The 21,991-nt window shown below is 33.0% G+C and overlaps 2 protein-coding genes and 1 non-coding gene across 4 annotated transcripts; all 3 read left to right on the forward strand.

The window, feature by feature from the left end:
* The first annotated feature begins 282 nt into the window (after nucleotides 1–282).
* Nucleotides 283–1,237, forward strand: LOC107916399 (mitochondrial import inner membrane translocase subunit TIM23-2). The gene has a single exon (XM_016845668.2). The coding sequence runs from the start codon at nucleotides 467–469 to the stop codon at nucleotides 1,028–1,030; it is 564 nt and encodes a 187-aa protein (XP_016701157.2). The 5' UTR covers nucleotides 283–466; the 3' UTR covers nucleotides 1,031–1,237.
* A 6,511-nt stretch (nucleotides 1,238–7,748) lies between these two features.
* LOC107916398 (transcriptional repressor ILP1) lies at nucleotides 7,749–17,165 on the forward strand. Of its 2 annotated transcripts, XM_016845667.2 has the most exons (8): nucleotides 7,875–8,136; nucleotides 8,957–9,045; nucleotides 11,066–12,270; nucleotides 13,503–13,670; nucleotides 14,534–15,213; nucleotides 15,571–15,850; nucleotides 16,035–16,324; nucleotides 16,839–17,165. In XM_016845667.2, exons 3-8 carry the CDS (start codon nucleotides 11,089–11,091, stop codon nucleotides 17,029–17,031), a joined length of 2,793 nt encoding a protein of 930 aa, XP_016701156.2. In that variant the 5' UTR covers nucleotides 7,875–8,136; nucleotides 8,957–9,045; nucleotides 11,066–11,088; the 3' UTR covers nucleotides 17,032–17,165. The 2 variants fall into 2 exon arrangements, with proteins under 2 accessions (XP_016701155.2, XP_016701156.2); XM_016845666.2 differs by lacking the exon at nucleotides 8,957–9,045 and having other exon boundaries at nucleotides 7,749–8,136.
* Nucleotides 10,427–10,536, forward strand: LOC121222929 (small nucleolar RNA snoR98). Its single transcript, XR_005920299.1, has one exon. It is a non-coding gene; the product is annotated as a small nucleolar RNA snoR98 (small nucleolar RNA).
* Nucleotides 17,166–21,991: the final 4,826 nt, after the last annotated feature.

Consider the following 21,991-nt stretch of genomic DNA (forward strand, 5'->3'; position numbering starts at 1 on the left):
ATAGGGAATGTATTGATACTTGCTATGAGGTATCAATACTATAGGGAGGGTATCAATACTTTGTTAAGGATATTGATACTTTCGGGTCGAATCGGGCCGAGCCAAATCCGAATTAAAAAACTCTTATCCGAAGCTCAACCCTTTCAAAAAATGAACCTTATTTTTTATCTATATCTATTTTTAAACTTATATTTTTATCCAAATACTCCGATCTTTCGGACCACAGAGAACTCTACCTATAAGCATGCTTGAACTGCAACACAATAAGGCTAGATCTATCCTTACGAAACCATTTTTAAAAAGGTAGCTGAACCGGGTAGCCGGTCCAACCGACCAATATAAAGAATCAAGCACATGACCTACGTAGAGAATCATCGTTCTGTTACAACCTCGAAAGTTCCTCTCCGCTCTCTCCCATAAAACCAAACCCTAACTCGAATTCAGAGCCACCAAACTCACCTTAACAATGGCTCATCATGGCGGCTCCGACCCAGAATCCGAACCAAACACCCGACTTTACAATCCATACCAAGACCTTAACCTCCAGGTTCCCATCAACAACCTTTACAAGCTCCCTACCTCCCCGGAGTTCCTCTTCGCTGAGGAATCCCTCCACCAGCGCCGTTCCTGGGGCGAAAACCTAACGTTTTATACCGGTTCCGCTTATTTAGGCGGCTCTGTATCGGGCGCAGCCGTCGGGTTCTTCTCCGCTCTCAGGAATTTCGAGCAAGGCGATACTTTGAAACTCAAAATTAATCGGATCTTGAATAGTTCGGGTCACACGGGTCGATCATGGGGGAACAGGATCGGTGTGGTGGGCTTGATTTATGCGGGGATGGAGAGCGGGGTCGTGGCTGTAACTGACCGTGATGATGTCTGGAGTAGCGTGGCGGCGGGTCTTGCGACCGGAGCTCTTTGTCGGGCCGCGAGAGGGGTAAGGTCTGCTGCAGTTGCTGGTGCGCTTGGTGGGTTGGCAGCTGGAACCGTGGTTGCTGGGAAGCAAGTCTTGAAGAGATACGTGCCAATTTAAAGCTGGAATTTTCAGTGAGTTGATATTTCGTTGAATCGAAAATTTTGATGGTGCTAGGTCGAATCTTTGGGGGAAAAATTGATAATAGGTTTCTAAGAAATTTAATTCATGTAATATGTGAAGGTAATGTGATGAATAATCGTGTGCCTAACGATTAATGATTTTCGAAGTTTCTTTGTTCTATATTAATGATCGGTATTCGATCAACCATGCTTTTCTCTTTGTTTATTATCTACTTAATTGTGATAAATGGTAATTAGAAATTTCTTTGTTGTTAGTTAATTTTATGCTTTGTTACTGCACTCTTCATTTTCTGAAGTACTATTTGGGAATCATCTCCAAACATATGAAAAAACTTAGATTTGAGACATATACTAGTATTTGACATTCATCCCCTACTCGGGGTAATTTTATATTGTTAGTAATTCGTTTGTTATGGCTGGGAAAAAAGATGCATGTTATTTGCTTCTGTTTGATGTCTTTGTATGCATGGAAACCCTGTTTAGACATATTTCAAGGTAGTAACTTTGTAGAAATTAAGTTGTCTTGTTTTGTGAAAGAAAGAGCTGAAATGTGAGTGGAACAAGTTGAGGAATACCGAGTTGTTGTTTGATATTCAGCAATCAGCTGAACTGAGTTTGAGATTCTTATTGCATATTTCTATATTGTAACTTCATAGCCAGGTATGTGATGTTGTAGTGTTTGTATTACAATTGTCCTATTATTTGCCGGTATGTAATGGTCGAAAGTGATGATCCCATGCTTGGTGTCAGGTGTCCTGTAGGCGTTGGGCTTAGGTTCAGATAATAATAAGTTTCCTAAACCTCATCTGGCCATGCGCATTTGATCATGCATACACTTTGTGCCCCTAGTATAAAAAGCTTGCTCAATTGAAATCTTTATTTTATTTTCTTATAAGTTTCTTCATTAGATGTACTGTTACCAGTGAGAAAGGGGATAACATCAAAGTCTCTACTTTGAGTATTCGACAACATACATGGACTATAAGGAAAGCATACATGGCCAATAGAATTGAAATAAGTTTGCATTTTTTGTTGAAACCCTGGACCAATCCTTAGAGTTCATTATCGTAATTATATATCTTAAGATTATTACATAAATTTATAGATGTGCATGCAAAATATACATATATTCATCGGGTGTCTTGGATACTGCTAAGGTTAGGTACTGAGGTACCAGCATTTCCAAGTTTGTGGAACTGAGATTACCCAGGAACTGCCCAAGTTTAGCCTGTTTTAGGTTTTAAAGTCATGGTAATTAGAAATATATATGATTTGGAATGAAACTCCCTTAAGTTATTTGTATGTGCTTTGATGATACATTCTCCCTTAAGTGTTTCATTATTTGCAGCAAACGCAAGCAACAAATTTAGGACCTAAGGGTTATGTTACCCGGATTCATGGTGTGTTGAAAATGAGTTTACGTCAAACTTTGTTTTCTCTGCTACAAGTATGGTAAAGCAACAAATTATTGTGAATCTATGGATTCTTCTTGAGCCTTGAATTCTTAGAACGTGGGAAAAATCCGAATTACTTAAAGCAATTTTTGTTTTTTCTCATTAATGACATGATTCTCTTGTTGTTTTCCTTTTATGTTTTGGAGAAAAATAATGTTATTAATGGAATTCCATAAAAAATTTCCCACCTAATGCAATTATTTTGGTAATCTTTTCATCTTTTATTCATACCCTCCTTAAAATACGAGAGTAAATATAGAAAGTAGTTATATATTTATGCTCAACATGATGTAAATTAGTTGTATTTGTTTATAAGAATATTTAATTTTTTATGTTTTCTTAGTAATGTAATGCTATTGACTGGCCTCGTATACAAATTTTATTGATTGAAACTAATCATTAATGCAAAACTGAAATAACTTAGGTCATAGTAATTTTGAAAGGATTTAAATTAGAATAAATTTAAACATAATTAATAACGTAGGTAATCTTGTTATAGAAAAAATGTTAGGTGTGACATTCAAGGTAATCTCGCTATAGAGAAAATGCTTGCGTACATAAATTATATTGGACTGTAATTTGCAATGTACCCCCAAAAATTACTTTGCAATTCTTGTTATGTCTAAGTCATGGAATCTTTTTAATCAAGTTGTGGTATATAAAGCCCACTCGAAGTGTTTATTGTCATTTGTAAACTCCACCATATTTTATTTTGATTAAAGTTGTTTATGTATAATAATATTATATCACTTGCATTAAAGAAAACACAAAGTATAACTATTATAGCTAAGCAATATAAATATAAATGTAAATATATATATATATTATTTGATCAAGTAAAAGCTGTCAAAATTACTCATTGAATGTAGTAGACAAAAGGTGAACATCCCAAACTTAGTAAGGAGTACACTCAAAACCCAAATTAAAAGTGTTTAATTCTGCCTAACAAATACTCAACATTAGTAAGGATACTCTTCCGCAACGCAAGCCACAGGATTACTTAATATGTTCTGGCACCATTGCTTTCCATATCATATTCCCAGCTTTATCCCTCGGTTCTCAAGCATTTTCCACCAAGTTTCTATAAGCATCTCAAATTCTGTACCTATGCAACCTCTCCACATCTAAATGCACCAACACCACCATCATTGTAACACTCCTAACCTGTATCCGTCACCGGAATAAGGTTACGGAAATGTTCCAGCAAGTTAACAAAAAAAATAAACAAGTAAATCATAATCATTTCATATATAATTTTGCAAATATCACAGAGTAATTGAATTACAATAATATCTTATATCTACGAGGCTTAAATTGAACTTTAGGGACTAAACAATTAGTTTTAAAACCCTCAGGGACTATTTTGAAACAAATCAGAACATTTCAAAAAAATATGAAATTTTTCAAAAGAACAGGTGACACATGCCTGTGTGGTCAAGCCGTGTAACTTTCGAAATTAGGACATACGGTCGTGTCCCAGCCCGTATAACTCATGAAGTTGGGCCACACGCCCATGTTGTAGGTCATGTGCCAGACTGTGTAACTCTCTGACTTGTGACACATGGTCGTGTCGTAGGCCGTGTGCTAGGCCGTGTAACACACTGATTTAATACACACTTTGAGTCGCAGCGTGTCCTAGACCGTGTGCACCTAAATGAACCTTAAATGTCAAGTTTACCATTTCAAGATTTCTTGGACATTAAGTAACCAATTTACTAACCATTAGACCTATTCAAAATGACATTAAGCAAACTTAAATCATGCCATTTCAACCATCTTAAGTGCCTAACCAATGTACCCTCATTGGTACGACAAGTATACACACTTATACAATATTATAAATCATCAACCAAAACATGTCAATTCACACAACTTAAATTCTAACCAATATGCCTATCATAGGCACCTCAAATCACAACAATTCAAATAGACCTTTTAGTCACACATATACTACAAGTTTATATATAAAAAAAAACATCTTCCATCATTCATAATCCATAACAAGTCATTATCTAAACATTTGCCAAATAAACTTCAAGATCATGTAGTGATGCTCAAGTTACTAACTTGCACTTAGGCTCACTCTTTACATATATACATACCAAAACAAAAATAATGACAAAGCAAACCTATTACATGCCATATAATCTAAAGTAAACGTTCATGGTCTACTAAAATTAGATGAATAATGTGACTTGAGTGCTAATCCGATCGTCCAACCTTTAAAAGTATCTACAAGAAACATAAATTTACATAAGTAAGCTCATTAAAGCTTGACGTACAAAAATAATAAATCTTACCAAAGTAAATATAATAATTCAATAAAAAACAATTCAACAAAAAGTGTTTTCTGTCATCCATAATATTAAACCGGTGAATTGCATAATTCAATTCAAAGCTCAAATAAGAATCTCCGGGAAAACATTTATGTCCACAATGGGTTAATTCATGATGTCAAATAGATGTCATGTCTTTCAAATTCATTAAATAAGTTATAATATAACAATTTACGACATGATGAACGACTTACAGATACGAGTACACAAGTAATCCAACTGAAACACGACAATTGCTCATAAGAGCTAATCCAACCGATAATACGCCACGACACTAAGTGCCTAGCCCACAGGCTATACATCCACCCTCATAACACGCCAGATCAGGATAATATAACACGAAAGTTCATAACAAATGCTGAACCTCAGTATACTTAGCAAAATATATATCACACCGCATCAATTTCCACTCCAACCCCACGTAATACACCATCATTCAATTGTACTCTATCTCGCATTCATCTAGCCCAAGTACCGAAATCCAATAACATTTTCCCCAACAACATTATAACATCAATTAAACAATTAAAATCAACTATTTCACATTATATCATCGTACAATTCATATAAATATCAAATTATAAATCGAACGAACTTACCTGGACTGGATTGTAATAGTTGCAGAAGTTCAAGGACTATTCATCATTTTTTCCTTTTTCACGTAAATCAATAGGGTCTTGATCTAAAATGTAAAATTTTTCCAATATTAACTTTCATTTCATAATCCAATTTATTCTACATTTTATACCCTTTTTATTTTTTGAAATTATACAATTGTCCTAAACTTTTACAATTTATGCAATTTATTCTTTTAACCCGAAAATCATCAAATTGACCATTTTCTATAGATTAGATTACAACCGAATATTCTAGGCCCTTAAAAAGTTCACAAAACACCTCTTATTCACCAATAAACCATGTAATTACAACATTTTAACAATTTAATCATTTAATAAAAAACTAACTAAAATCACTTTACAAAACAACCAAAAATCACAATTAAAACTTCAAACACATAATTATCATCACAAACAATCAAGATTCATCAATCGTAATTTCCAAAATATTTAACAGATTCAAAAACGAAGGTACGAGTTAGTTGAACCTACTTGCGATGATCTTAATAACATAAAAATTACAAGAAATAGGTGAGAATTGAGCTCACATGCACAAGGAAAATGAAACCGAAACTTGGAGCCCCCTTCAATGGTGTTTCGGCATCAATTTAAAGAAATGAAGAAGAAAATACTATCCTTCCTAATTATTTTGTTTTAATTTTAACGTTAATTACTATTATGCCATTAAAATACATGTTATGTTTTCATTCATATTGCCGTCCAATAATAATAATAAGGGTCTAATTGCTACATAGGTCCTTCCTCATTTAATAATTAAGCTATTTGATAATCTAAATGTAATAATAAACAAGTTTTTCACTTTTTACAATTTAGTTCTTTTATCTTAATTAGTTATCTAAACGTTAAAATTTCTTAAATTTTAACACAACTCAAATGACTCCGTAAATATTCTATAAATAATATTTACGTGTTGACACAACAGAAATTTATGATTCCAAAACCACTATTCCATCATTATTGAAAAATAGGCTGTTATAATCATCATTGTTTGAACACAGCACATTAATAATATAAGCCAATATATTAGATGGAAGCCAAGTAAACAAAATGCTCCAATTCCACTTTCCATCAAAATTTACCATATCTTTCAAATGGACCCACCCCTGTACAATGAATATGAAGAGGGCCAATATCTGCAATCCAAATATCAGTCCAGAAACGGACTGATTCTCCATCACCAAACGACCATACAATCAGTTCTCCAAACTTCCCCAAACTCTCTCCATAAAGCTTAACTATTATTCCAACCGATTTTATTTGGACAAACAAATATTATCTTATATAAATTTGTTAAATCATGGCCAATTAATAGAATATGTAAATATTGTAAATTAAATTTATTAGATCAATAACAAAATGACAAAATGTGTAAAATTTGAAAGCTAAATTTAGTATTATACCAATAAAAATTATTTGTAATTGAAAAAATATTAATGTTGTCATTAGTTGCTCAATTTCAAAATCGACAAAAATTAAATTATTCTAATTTTTAAAAGATGGACTAATTTATTCAATATCAAAATTAAGAGAGACTAGATAAATTTTTTTTACCAAGATTGTCCCTTAGACAGAATGACTAGACAAGACTAATAATTTCTGAACTTTCATCTTAATGTTAGGCTCAATAATCTTGTTAAGTACATGTCATGTCATTAAACTATGCAAAATTAAAGAGAAACAAATAGGTTTTTAGTCATGTGATTAGCTTATTTTAGTATTATTTTTTCACTTAATACAAAATTTAAATATTTTTTTATTAATTAAAAAACTCAAATTACACTGAAATTATTTTGTGGGTTTTTCTTATAATCTTTTATATTAAATTTATAATCGGGAGAAAAATTATGTAACAAATATATTTATTAAAAATTAATTAATTTTTTAATTACAATGATAAATTTAATTATTTATCATTGATGGTGTTTTGTGTTCAAATATCAAAATGATCATTTTTTATTGACTTATTATATAAAAAGATAAAAGCATTCTCATAAAAACATAACTTAATTTATATATGAGAATGTATTTTAATAATTTCAATTTCAAATCTCTTCAAATAAATATTTTTATTGATTTCTTATATAAAAGGATAAAAACACCCTCATAAAAATATAATTTAATTTATATATGAAAAATATTTTAATAATTCTAAAATTGAATTAATGTTTGGTTAATATTTGATATTAACTCAATAAAATACTTAAAATAAATATAGATAAATAATATTTACTTCTACCTATAAACTAGATCTATCCAAGGACTGGTCTATTCAATCAAGCTCGAAGGCTCGCCAAAAAATGAGAAAGTTTGAACAAAAACATAGACCCGCAAAATGGGCTTTAGAAAAAGGCCCGTTTTCTCTTTAATTTAAACCGGCCCGAAGAACATGCCTGTAGTATAGGCCGTATGCTTCCTTTTTCTCTCTGTCCAATCTGTCGTTCCTTCTTGAAAACCAAAAACCAAGTTCTAAATCCCTAATTTCTAACAGCCCTCTGTTCCTCCATTTGCCTTCGCCACTCCAATCTCCACCTACACCCACCGGCCGACCACCACCATCATCGTTCACCAGTCACCACCACTGACCTCACGGTTCACACCCACTGTCGCTTCCCTCAGGCCTCAACACACATTGCCTCCATCGAGTTATTTTTAAAGGTATGAACATTAGAGTTTTGTTTTAAAGCTGTGAGCATTTTTTTATCCTGATTTTGTTGAAAAACACAAATAAGAAATACTATCCCTAACTTCTAATTGCAGTTGTATTGGTTATGCTTTTACTTTTACTTCTTTTATTTTATTTTTTTTGGGGGGTGATAGATAATTTAGATAATTTGTTATTTCATGAATTATTATTGTTTACCATGTTCGTCTTGTGTCTGCATATGTTAGTTTTGTGTGCTTTATATTTGTTGTGGTGAGTTCTCTGTTACTTTGGTTATCTTTGGTCCTTAACAAGACTTTTATGTTGTGGTGTTAGATATCTATGCATATGCATGTATGCATGTGTGTCTGTGTGTATATAATATGCATATATTTTGTAAACTACATAACTTCTGTCTTGCGTTTGGCTTAGAAACCTTTTAACGTGCATGTATGGATACACACTCACATACACAAACCTGAGCATGTTTCTGATCTGAACATTTGGACCAACTGTTTGTCAACTGCTTTAGTTATTCAAATTTTTTGTTCAGCAATCAAAATTTTGTAAAAGTAGCCAAACTGGAAGCGAACTATGTCTGGATCAGTGTGCTTTTTTAAAACTGAATGCATATGTTTTTCTAGTGTACAACTTCTTCCAGGTTAACTAATGAATTGGACCAATCTGTGATAATCTGTTGGATGACCAATTATGCTGAGTATTGTATGGCATGCATAAGATTTTGAATTGTATTTAATGATAAGGTTGGATATTAGCTAAATTACTCTTCTTATTGGTTGCGGATATAAGGACATGAGATATCTCTAACTGCAGAAATTGAGTCAGCATGTGATTGGATTGGAAGCTAAACACATTGATGTTTGTGCCATCACACAATAAGGAGTTGAACTGAAAACTGAATGGTAATAAAGGGCATAATTTGGACTGATAACTTGAATGGTCCTGCTAGTAGTCCCTGTTGAATAAACATTTGCCTGGAGGCTTGAGTTTAAATTCCCTTTGTTTTGGGAATTATTTTCTTTTGCTGTGCACCTTTGGAAGGAAACAAAAGCATGGATAATAACCTTTAGAAAAGAAAAGATAAATTACTTGGAAAATATATTTTTTAGATGTAAGGTTTTTATTTTAATTTATTTATAATATATCATTTTCATTTTCATTTTAATTTCAATGGTTTTGCGCCAACAATGAGTGGAAAAAATGTTGACACGTAGTCACTAAGTAGACATGTGGAAAGCTGACATGGATAAATAAAGACGTGGATGTTTCCATTAGGCCAATTTTTTTTTACAGTTAAACATTCGAGATAAAATTTACAATATAAGAATTATTTTTGAAGTAAACAATATATTATATTTTTAAAATTTGTTTTATATAATAAAATATTTTAAAAAAAAATTAATACAGACCGGGCTTGACCTACCAATCGGACCTAAATTTTATTATGGCCCGACCCAAACCTGGCCCATGGAGTGATCTACTATAAACCTTAATCCTTAAATTGGTAGAAAATAACCTTAAGCATATTTTTTAACTGTATGGGATCTGGGTTTAATCTGTTTTCTTTTTATGTTTCTGGGTTTCTGGTTTTGAGATTTATCAGTTCATTTAGTTTTTTTAATCTTTTGAGATTTGAGATGTTAATAAGTTTGGAGCTCAGCTAGACTAGCCTTGCTATACATGTTTATCAAAAGTTAAAAAAATTTGTTGGATTTTGAATAGCGATAGAAGAAATAAAAGGGGTTGTATTTTATTAGGTTCCAAATGGTAGGAGTTTGGAAAGTTTATAGTAACCTGAGCTTCTGTTATTTAAGAAAAAAAAGTATGACTTGTTTTTCTTTTCCTTTTTAGTTGGGAATAGATCATAACTGTTATATTAGGAATTTCCAGCTTTGGGGTTGAAATCACTATAAAATTAATGCAATTTGGTAAAGGAAAAAACATTCTTGGTGGAAGTGTTTGATTATGGTTTAGTTTAGGGCTGAGACTTAGCAAGTATGATATTTTGTTGGAGCTGAAATCTGGATTTATTGCCACTGTTTTGAGTTTATTACAGTAAGTTGCCTGGGATCAAGATTATTAACATCAGAATGGATGTATAATTAACTGATGAGTACTGATTATGTGTTCCCTAGAATTCTTCAGTTCAGCATGTATCATGTGCTGTAATGTTTAAAGATTTGGTGATAAGAGTTTGTTAAACGGTTTTTTTTTAAGTGCCTGGCCCCGAGTGGAATATTGGAGTAGTGGGCAATGTGGTGTCTGATGGAGGATTGCGATCCAGATATCAAATAGCCATCTGCCTCTTTGTATCTTCTCCAGATATTAAATCAGAAGTTAATGCTTGCGCTCTGCTTCACATGGAGTGCAAGTTTGGCTCTTCTTTTACATTTTTGTTAATATTGAAAGGCATCGACCTTAATTGCGATTAAAAAGTTTTAACTTTTGGTGTTTATATGGTTGGCAGCATCTTGATCTATTTATCAGTATCCTGTTATATTCTTAAACTGAAGGCTGTAATTTCCTTTTTGGTTGCGAATAGATCATAACTGTTATATTAGAATTTTCCTGCTTTGGGGTTGAAATCACTAGAAAAGTAACTAGACTTAGAGAGAAAAAATGCATTGTGTGATTTTTTTTGTGTTGTCATTTGATTCACTAAAGCATATTAAATTATAAACTTATCAGTACATGAAATTTTAACTCATAAAAAAAAAATTCTCTCATTTGAATTAAAATGAGTTAATACTTTTTTGAGATGTTTAAAAAATGTATATTTTACGCTCGTTATAACATCAACAATCATTGAATTTAATAGGGAAGTATTGAAAAATTAAGTGTTGAATTTAACTTATATAATTTGTTCAATATATTATTTATTTCCTTTATTTATTTTATTTTATTTTGTGATTTTTGGCACAGTGTTCGAGCGACTTCCGTTGACTATGAGCAGCGGTACCAGAGCCAGGAACTTCCGTCGCCGTGGTGATGATGTTGACGACGATGACAACGGCAACGATAATAAAAACAACCCCACCTCTGCCACTGCCACCACAAACCCGTCATCTTCAAAACCCGCCACGAAGAAAATTCCGAAACTCCTCAGTTTCGCTGACGATGAAAATGAAGAAGAAACAACCAAATCATCCTCAAATAGAAACAGAGATAGAGAAAGAGAAAAACCCCTTTCCTCTCGGTTTCCCAAACCCTCATCTGCCCACAAGATTACCTCCATGAAAGACCGCAAAAGCTCTTCTTCTTTACCTTCCAATGTACAACCCCAAGCTGGTACTTATACAAAAGAAGCTTTACTTGAGCTCCAAAAGAACACACGCACCCTCGCTGCCCCTTCTTCACGGGCTTCCCCCATGTCATCTGAGCCTAAGATTGTTCTCAAAGGCCTTCTCAAACCCCAATCCCAAAATTTGAACACCCAGCAAGAGAATGTCCCACAACATAAACTTGATAAAGACGAAGTAGAGTCTAGGTTGACAACGATGGCGATTGGTAAAGAAGTAGATATGGATTCTTCGGCCTTTCCTGACCAAGCAACTATTGAGGCTATCAAGGCAAAGAAGGACCGGGCTCGTAAGTCTTTTGCAAGGCCTGCTCCTGATTATATATCACTGGATAGTGGGAGTAATCGTGGTGGTATAGAGGAAGAGTTGAGTGATGAGGAGGAAGCAGAGTTCCGAGGGCGGTTGTTGGGTGAAAGTGGGAAAAAGGGTGTGTTTGAGGTTGTTGAGGAGAGAGCAATTGGTGTAGTTTTGAGGAAAGATGAGATTCATGATGAGGATAATGATGATGAGGAGGAGAAGTTGTGGGAAGAAGAGCAGTTCCGGAAAGGACTGGGGAAGAGGTTGGATGACACTTCTAATGGAGTTGTAATTAGTAGTAATACCACTGCTGGAGTTGCTATGGTTCATAATATGCCTCAGCAACACCAGAAAAGGTTTGGGTATTCGACAATGGCTTCATATGGTTCAATGATGCCAAGTGTGCCACCTGCTCCATCTTCAAGCATTGTTGGAGCAGCTGGGGCTTCTCAAGGTTTAGATGTTGCGTCGATATCTCAACAAGCTGAGATTGCTAAAAAGGCTTTACAAGAGAATTTGAGGAGGCTTAAGGTATCCCTATGTTCTCTACATTTCTTTAAAGAGTATGAAATAGAAACCAAAGTGATTTAACTTTGATTACCTGGTAGTGGGTATGAGTTGATAGGTTTTAGTTTTGTTGTTGCCAATAGTTTATATGAGAAGTATGCTTTAAATTGAATCCAAAGGGTAACCTAACATGAAACTGGAAGAACATGATAACTGTAGTCACACTTGTAAGGAGTCAATTCTAGGCATACCATTTTACATAAATACAGTATCATTTTTTTTATAAAACAGACCAATTGTTTTGATATTTTTCAAGCTTTCTAAAGTGGAAGGATGCTAGAAACTATTACTTCTGTGGTTTTGGTTTGTTTTCCAATTTTTAGTCAGTTATAGGCTTCGGTGGTGGGGCATTGCAATGAAATGGCTGCACTGTGATTTAGGCTTCCTTGATAGATTTGCATCAAAAGTTCTGCTAGATGTCTAATATTATCTCTGAAGCTCTTGCCATAGAGTTTTTTCGAGGATTTAAATGACTTTTGATAACTGATTGATTGCAGGAATTGTTTGACTAATTGATGATGTTGCGTTTCTTAGTGATGCATCGAGTAAATGTGTTTTTGATAACTTCCAATTCAAATGAGATTGCAAGATTAGATAGTAGTACTTGAGTTCCAAACAAGTTGCCTAAGTAGTGTTGTTGTGGTGTTTACGTGGAGCCTTCCATTGCTTATGACTGATAGCTTCTTTTTAGTAGATTTATTGTTTTCCATGAAACAATGTGGGATTTGGTCGATATTAAGATGTGTAGAACTTGTCAATAGCTCTTTGATACCCAAATGAGATTTGAATGGAAGGGCTCCATGGGTCAACTATTGTATCAACTTCTTGATGGATTTTCTAAAATCACATAATTACTTAACGGGTTAATCATACCTATTAAAGCTCAGGTTTTAACTTCGAATCTGCAACGCATGTAATGAGTGTGACATGACCATTGTGCTACTAAGTACAGGAGGGATGTCCAATATGCAGGAAAGTCCATTGTTGCAATCAGTCCTTTTGGTGCTTATTTGTGTCATTGTCCAAGCTTTATTAATTCATTTCGTTAAGAGATATGCTACAAATGTTTTATAAATATGCTACAATTTTTTTGCATAGGTACTCTTCACTTCCAAATATTCTTTACCTGAGTTTTGATGTGCATTAAGAGATGTTTGAATTATTTGGTACCTAATCAGTTTTTATGTCCTTACCAGGAATCTCATGCCAGAACCATTTCATCATTGAGTAAGGCTGATGAGAATTTGTCAGCCTCTCTTTTCAATATCACAGCTCTTGAGAAGTCTCTATCTGCTGCTGGTGAGAAGTTCATCTTTATGCAAAAGCTTCGTGATTATGTTTCTGTTATATGTGAATTTTTGCAGGTATGGCTTTATCTGATTCTATATCCTGTTTTCATGTGTGCCCGTTTCCTCCTTAATTAGATGTCTGTTTTGATCTCTCTCTGTCTCTTTTGGAGAGTACATATCTTAAATTTTAGAACTTTTTACTTTTAAAAATTATAAGTGATTTAAGTATTGAATAATAAATCTGATCAGCAAAAAATATTTAATAATAACAAAAGTAGGAAATACATATACTGGATGAAATATAATAAATGGTAATTTCATTTTTAATTGAATTGAATTCATATCAATCTCAATTACTATCTGGATATTAATTCTTTGTATCATTTTTTTATTAAGGATAATTTAAATATGTAAAAGCAAAAGTTAGTGTCCTTTTACATCCAAAAATGTTTGAAGCACACTTTTACTCATGGGCATGCAAACACACTTTTACACAGGATTTGTTCATGTAGTACCAGTGATCTCAAAAATAAATACTGAATAAGTAATTTGAAATTTCATTTGTGAAAAGCGTATTTCTAACATAAAATTCGAGTCACAAATATCAAGTTCTGAATCATTGATAGCTATGAGAAACTGAATTTGCAAAAAGTACTTGTAAGCTATGAATGCACAATCTGAAAATAAGCTAAATATTTGAAATTACATTAGCACGTACAAGCATAATATATTATTAAAAAGCCCTTTGGATGGCATTTAGATGGTATGTTTAATACCACTTGATTTTTGTATGTAAACATGGTCTTAAGAATTTTATTTGTTTGGAGTGACTTCTTGTTAGATATTCAGTTTTCTTGAGGCTTCTTTTTCATGCATGCATGTAACTAGACCTGCTTGTATACTGATGCTTATCTTTTTTACTATGACTTTCTACTCAGCATAAAGCTCCCCTTATAGAGGAACTTGAAGAGCACATGCAGAAACTTAATGAAGAACGGGCATTAGCTGTCTTGGAAAGAAGATCTGAAAACAATGATGATGAAATGCTGGAGGTTGAAGCAGCTGTGAAAGCAGCAATGTTGGTTTTCAGTGAACGTGGAAGCAGTGCCGCAATGATTGAAGTTGCTGCAAATGCAGCCCAGGCTGCATCCGTTGCCATTAGAGAACAAGTAAATTTACCGGTTAAGTTAGATGAATTTGGTAGAGATGTGAACCGGCAGAAACGTTTGGATATGGAACGAAGGGCCGAGGCTCGTCAACGCAGGAAAGCTCGATTTGATTCTAAGAGATTATCATCCATGGAGACAGACCGTTCCTACCAGAAAATAGAAGGAGAATCAAGCACTGATGAGAGTGATAGTGAGAGTACAGCATATCGGTCAAACCGTGACATGTTGCTTCAAACAGCAAATGAAATTTTCAGTGATGCATCCGAGGAATATTCCCAACTTTCTGCTGTTAAACAGAAGTTTGAAAAATTGAAGAAAGATTATTCTTCAAGCTATCGGGATGCTTACATGTCATTAAGTATTCCTTCTATCTTCTCTCCATATGTAAGACTTGAGCTGCTTAGGTGGGATCCACTCCATGGTGATGAAGACTTTTCTGATATGAAATGGTAATGGTGCTTTACTAAAGAACTTCAGTTATATTGCTAATTGAACTTAAATAGCCTGTTTTGAATCTTTTGATATGGGCTTGCTGGCTTTGTTATCTTAGTTTATGGTGATTGGTGCTAACAGAGGTGCATGCTTCAATGAACAAACACATTATAAAGGTTTATAGTTGTATCTGTTTCAATTAGAATTTATGCTAAGAAGTACCCTGTTTTGAATATTTTGATATGGGCTTGATTATCTCGGGTTGATTGGTAGAAATGAAGGTGCATGCTTGAATGAACAGACACATGTTAAAGGTTTATATTTGCATCTGTTTCAATTATTATTTGTACTAAGAATATCTTTCACGTTTGCAGGCATAATTTGCTATTCAATTATGGTTTTTGTGAAGATGGAAGTTCTGCACTTGATGATTCTGATGCTAACCTCGTTCCTGCACTAGTGGAAAAGATTGCGCTTCCAGTATTGCATCATGAAATTTCCCATTGTTGGGACATGCTTAGCACACAAGAAACAAAGAATGTCGTTTCTGCAACAAGTTTGATTATAGATTATGTTCCTCCTTCTAGTGAGGTGTTAGCAGAATTATTAGTTACTATCCGCTCTCGTCTAAGGGATGCCGTTACTGATATTGTGGTATTTACTTTCTCTCTCTTCCTCTGTATATATATATTTATATCTCAATCTATCTTTCTTTATCTCTATGTGTGCACATCTGCAGAATGGCATCTGTGCTTCTATGTGTCTTTTCTTTGACCATGGACATGTTAACTCATAACTGTTCTTATTATTGTGATTCTTTGATATTTTTACTTCGCAGGTCCCAACATGGACCCCACTTGTGATGAAGGCTGTGCCAAATGCTGCACGAGTTGCTGCATATCGGTTTGGGATGTCTGTTCGTTTGATGAGAAATATCTGCTTGTGGAAGGATATCCTGGCATTGCCAGTTTTAGAGAGGCTTGCTCTAGATGACCTTTTGTGTGGGAAAATTTTACCTCATATTCGGTGCATTGCTTCAGATGTTCATGATGCTGTCACAAGAACAGAACGTATTGTAGCTTCTTTATCTGGGGTGTGGGCAGGCACAAGTGTCTCACGAGATTCCAGGTACTAATAGTCTGTTTATACCATATAGAAAAAGGTTAATAAGGTGCATTAAATTTCCATAATTGCTCTCCACCTGCTGTGATCAAATTGGTCATCTGTGTGCCTATTGAACCGAGTAATTTTGCGCAACCATGGTTCAATTATGCTTGACCTGTTATATAATCTACAAATTTGAATAAATATCCAACATCCTGCTCCTGTCATTCCTGGCCTCTTCCCCCGTGGATTATTGCTTGTTTCATCTGCATTTTTTCTGCTTTCCCTGTGTAATCATTGTTTTACTGTTTACTTTTCAAATTTATCTTTCCCTCTCGAAATTCCCACCAATACGTTACACTCATAATAGAAGTTATATGTACATAATTATAACATAGAAGGCTCACCTTTTAAACGACGAATGCTGCAAGGGTACTGGTTTGGTATTTTCCGACTTAATTACATGATTGCTTCTCGTTCGGAAGCTTCCTGGCTTCTGCATCTCATGATTTTTCTTTTTTACTCTTTAAATGTGCAGTAGCAAGTTGCAACCGCTGGTGGATTGTGTGTTGTCGTTAGGAAAAACTTTGGAGAGAAGGCATGCGTCAGGTGTAAGTGAAAGTGAGGCTGGTGGACTAGCTCGTCGGTTGAAGAAAATGTTGGTTGAGCTAAATGAATATGACAATGCTAGGGATATAGCGAGGAGGTTTCATCTAAAGGAAGCATTGTGAACCATGCCTTGTTAAGGATAAGATTTGATTAACCTCGCTGAGTGAGAGTAGTAAAGTTGTCCAATGAACCGACAGTAGGTGTTAGATATACATGAATAATATGGGAAGAGATCACCATTGAGACTTTTGTGGAATATGATTCTTTTTTTCTTTTAGCAAATTCTCTCTGATGTTTCTTTTCCGCCCCTTAATAGCTCTTACAAATTTATTTGGTATATATGAAGCCCCAACAGTCTCAAAATAAGTTTATTTAGAGGGGCATTTGAAGGACAGAATTCTCTTCTTTTTTGATAATATTGGGAAGGAGGAATTTCATTTCAATTAAGAAATTTATTTATTATGATAAAGTTAGAGAGTATTGGAAGTTTTCTTAAAATTTACAATAAAACAAGGTGGGTTGCGTTTTACGAAATTCTAGGGAAAGTTCACGCTACGGTTAGTTCATAAATTGGGTCAGGTCTTAATACAAATTTAAGCTCAATTGCTATTGCTAGGGTTTGGTTCGAAAAGTTGGTTTAAATTTTTGCTTAAGCTCGGCTTAGATTATAAATGTTAAACTCGGGTCTAGGTTGACCCATCCCATATTAAAGCTTATAGTATCGATATTATAGAAAATGTATCGATACTCAAAAAAAATAAATTAATTTTCAAAACATCGAACCTTAAAAGAGTATCAATACTAGGCAGGATATTAATACTTTTGTGAAATATATCGATACTTTGTTAAGGGTATCGGTACTATTGATATTTCAGACATATATTTGGGTCGGGCCTGGGCCAGAATAAAAAAATGCTTACTCAAGGCTTGACTCATTTATAAAACGAGTATTATTTTTTGTCTAAACTCATATTTCAAATCTATATTTTTTGTCTAAACTCTTTCATATTATGGACAGGTTACCTTGTAATTGCAAAAGGGTTAACTAATAAATAGGTAAAATTTTTGAAAAATGTAAATGAGCTACTTGATAAACAGAAAAAAAAATCGGAAAACGATTTCTTTCATAATATTTGATCATAATTATTGGTAGTCTTTCATGATTTTCAGTATTGTCTTATAATTTTTAGTATGACGTCAAAATTTCTTATTTGTTTTCAAAATAAAGGTTTGGCTTGAGAAATCAATTTTTAAAAGAAAGACATTAGTAAAAGGAAAAACATGAGGGAATATTAAACCATATGAGGGATATTAAGTTTGGTTTGTCTTACTAAATTTGTTTTATTTATTTAATTCTTCATTTTTATAAAAAAAATTATCATAAAATATAATTTTTTTTCCTGACAAAATTTATCATAAAATAAAAGTTATGAATTTTTTTCCCATTAAAATTTTGTAATATTTAAAAATAATTATTTTTTACTCCAAAATTATATTTCGTATCAAATCATCATTTTGAAACCATACAAAAAAAGTTAATAGTATTAAAAAATATGAGGAAGTACAAAAAATTTTGAGAAAATACTAAAAATTTTAAGAGAATCCAAAAAAATTATAAGAAAGCACCAAAAAAACCATGAAGAACCAAAACAAATTATGAGGGAATACCAAAATAAATCTAAAGACCAACAAAAATCATGAGGGAGAAAATACAAAAGTACCAAAAAATTACGAAGGAATTTCAAAAAAAAAAAAACAAGAGGAACCACAAAGAAAACATGAGGAAGTGCCAAAAAGGATAAGGAAGTACATTTTTTTTTGAAAAAGTACAAAAAAATACGATGGAACACCGAAAAACACGAGGAATTACCAAAAAATTTTGAGGAAATACAAAAAAAATAAGGAAGTATAAAAAATGTATGAAGAAGTATAAAAAATTATGAATTAACACCAAAAAAGAATGAAGAAGTACAAAAAAACTATAAGAGAAGTCCAAATAACACGAGGAGATACCACAAATAACACGAGGAGATACCAAAAATTGTGAGGGATATAAATTTTTGGTTGTGTATGGAAAATTTTCATTTATTTAATTTTTCGTATTCTTTTAAAATTATCATGGATTATAACTTTTTTAGCATCAATTTTTTCATTACAAAATCTCATTGAAATTTCTTAAAATTTAAAAATAATATTTTTTATTTACTCTAAAATTATACCTTATGCCAAACATTCTTTTCGAAATAATACCAAAAATTATGATAGTATAGCAAGAGTTATGAGAAAGCACCAAAACTTATGATGATGTATAAAAAATTATGAGGAAGTATAAAAAAATACTAGGAATTACCAAAAATTATGAGGGAGTGCCAAAACTTAGATGTATCAAAAATCACGAGGGAATACCAAAAAAATATGAGGAAGTACAAAAAATTATGAGGGATACCAAAAACTACGAGGATGCACAAAAAATTATGAAGATGTATAAAACATTATGAGAGAATACAAAAAATATGAGGGAATACTAAAAAAATTGAGAAGTAAAAAAAATTATGAGAGAATACTATAAAATCTGAGAAAGAATAAAAAAAATGAAGATGTACTAAAAATTAGAAGGGTATATCAAAACATATGAGGAAGTATCCAAAGATTATGAGAGAATACCAAAAACAAAGAGAAAGTATAAAAAAAATATGAGGATGTAAAAATATGATGATGTATTAAAAATTATGAGAAAATACCAAAAATTACGAGGGAATATTAAAAAAAATAAGAGAAAGTACAAAAAATTATAAGAGAATACTATAAAATATGAGGAAGTACTAAAAAAATGAGAAAGTACCAAAAATTATGAAGGAATACAAAAAAATATGAGGAAGTACCAAAAATTGTAAGGGGATACCAATTTTTGGTATCGCCTCAATAATTTTTTTTCTTTTATTTAAATTTTCATACTTTTTAAATTATCATGAAATATAATTTATCCATACCAATTTTTAGTATTAAAAAATTGTAATTTAATAGTTACAATATTTTTTCCTTACAAAATCAATTTCTTAATATTTAAAAATGTAACATTCTAAAACTTTAGGGTCAAATTCTTTTAGATATCATTATGAATTTAATCTTAGCACTAGTGGGTAAGAGCTTAGTACAACTCTTAGGAAACTAAGACTCAAACCCCACTGTTTTGTTTGCATATTCCTCTTTATTTTTCAGCAACTAAGGATGAAGGAATAAATGTGTTATAATTAAGAAATGGGCAATAGTTTAATGGCTAAGTATCACACCTTTTAACTTTTTGTTCTTAGGTTCTATCCACATTGTTAACTTCATTTTTCCTTCACGAAATTTGGTCATTTACCAAACAGCCCTTGAATTTTTCCTTAACTCAACCATTAAGTCCCTTTCCAAGCCACATGAAGAGTTCTAATTCAAATCTAACTCAAATTGAAATCTCATTCTCCTTATTTATTCTTAATTTTCTCTTCAAATCCTTTTTTACAAAATTCTCTCAAAGTTCTTGTTGGAAGTTTAATTCTTGAAACTCAACTTTGTAATCAAGTCCAACCAAATCATTTATCAATCGATCGTAGAATTTCGTGCCATTAATCCCTAAGTTTCTATCAAGATCAACCTGTGTAGGTAATCTAGACCATATTCAGACGTGAGGACTATTGTACGAGACTCAAGAAGACAGGTGTGTGTTCTTTTACGAAAAATTGAGTCAAAATTTGAAACTATAGAACCGCACACGGCCTACCACATGGGTGTGTTGCCAGCTAGTGTGGATCACATGGCTTCTCACACGGCCATGTCCCTCGGTATTCCCTTGTATCTTCCTTTACACATGGCATGGGGCATCGCACATGGTTCGGTCACACAGCCGTGTGGCCCTTGCACCTCACCTATCCGCTTCGCACACAATCTGGTCACACGGTCGTGTGGCCCCTGAAACTCAAAATTTACAATTTTATCTCAACTTTAGTTATTTTATTCAAATCAATCCCTGATTAGGTTTTTAATAGCATTTAAAGAACTAGATTATCAATTAGGTCCTGGAGTAGGAATAAAGCAAAGAAATATATGGATTATTAAATTACTCTTTATTGATTGCTTGAATAGTGAATAATGTTACATGTATGTTATGGATATTCGATTGAATGATCCGAATGCCCTAATTGTTTGCAAAATTGTATGTCTAATTTATTCATGAATTTCATTGATTAGTTATGAGATTAAAGGTATACAATATATAGGTTGAATGACTTGGAATGTATTTATATTGCTTTTGCAAGGGTTGGGTGATATGATCGGAGGAAGAGCTGACAACTTATCTGCATTTAATTGTTTGTTGTTACTCACAGTTACAGCAGATTCTAATTGCGACGGTTTCGCTATGTACCCACAGTTACAGTAGATCCTAACTGTGACATTTTCATTGTGCTCTCACGGTCCCTCTGACAGCTCTTATTTGCGAGATGGTTGTGTTTCCGCAGTTACCGATAAATTTTATCTACAATTACCCGAACCCGAATGTGGTATTAAGTCTACAAGTTGGAGTGATGGTGGAGGGAGTTCAGGACAACTCCCGATCTTGGAGCGTTAGTGGTTGGGGGTAGGACAACTGATTTTCAAATAGATTTTTGTATGACATATGTGACAATTCATGCACACATGACTGAATTTACTTAATGAAACAATTAAATTGATTTATGTGCTTATATTTTTCGTGAACAATATGAATAACTCTGAAATTGATTCGATTGATTGTCTATGGTTGAGTATATTATTACTATTGCTTACTAAGGTTGCAACACTGATTTACCATGTTTTAAATTGACAAATATTTATAATCGATTGCTATTCTTGATAATGATGTATTATGTGTATTTATTGTTTAAAAATATAGCTGTGTGATTTGGTTTATTGTAAAGGAACTCACATTGAGCTTCCAAAGCTCACTCTTCCAAGTTTCAATCTTTACAAATAATCCTTCAGACTAGGACGCAGACACGACACTCGGAGGGTCTCGGCTTGTGTTCCATTTTCCTTTGCGTTAATGTTATTGTTTTTAATTCC

The sequence above is a fragment of the Gossypium hirsutum genome, chromosome D10 (assembly GCF_007990345.1).
Source record: "Gossypium hirsutum isolate 1008001.06 chromosome D10, Gossypium_hirsutum_v2.1, whole genome shotgun sequence".
Lineage (NCBI taxonomy): Eukaryota > Viridiplantae > Streptophyta > Magnoliopsida > Malvales > Malvaceae > Gossypium > Gossypium hirsutum.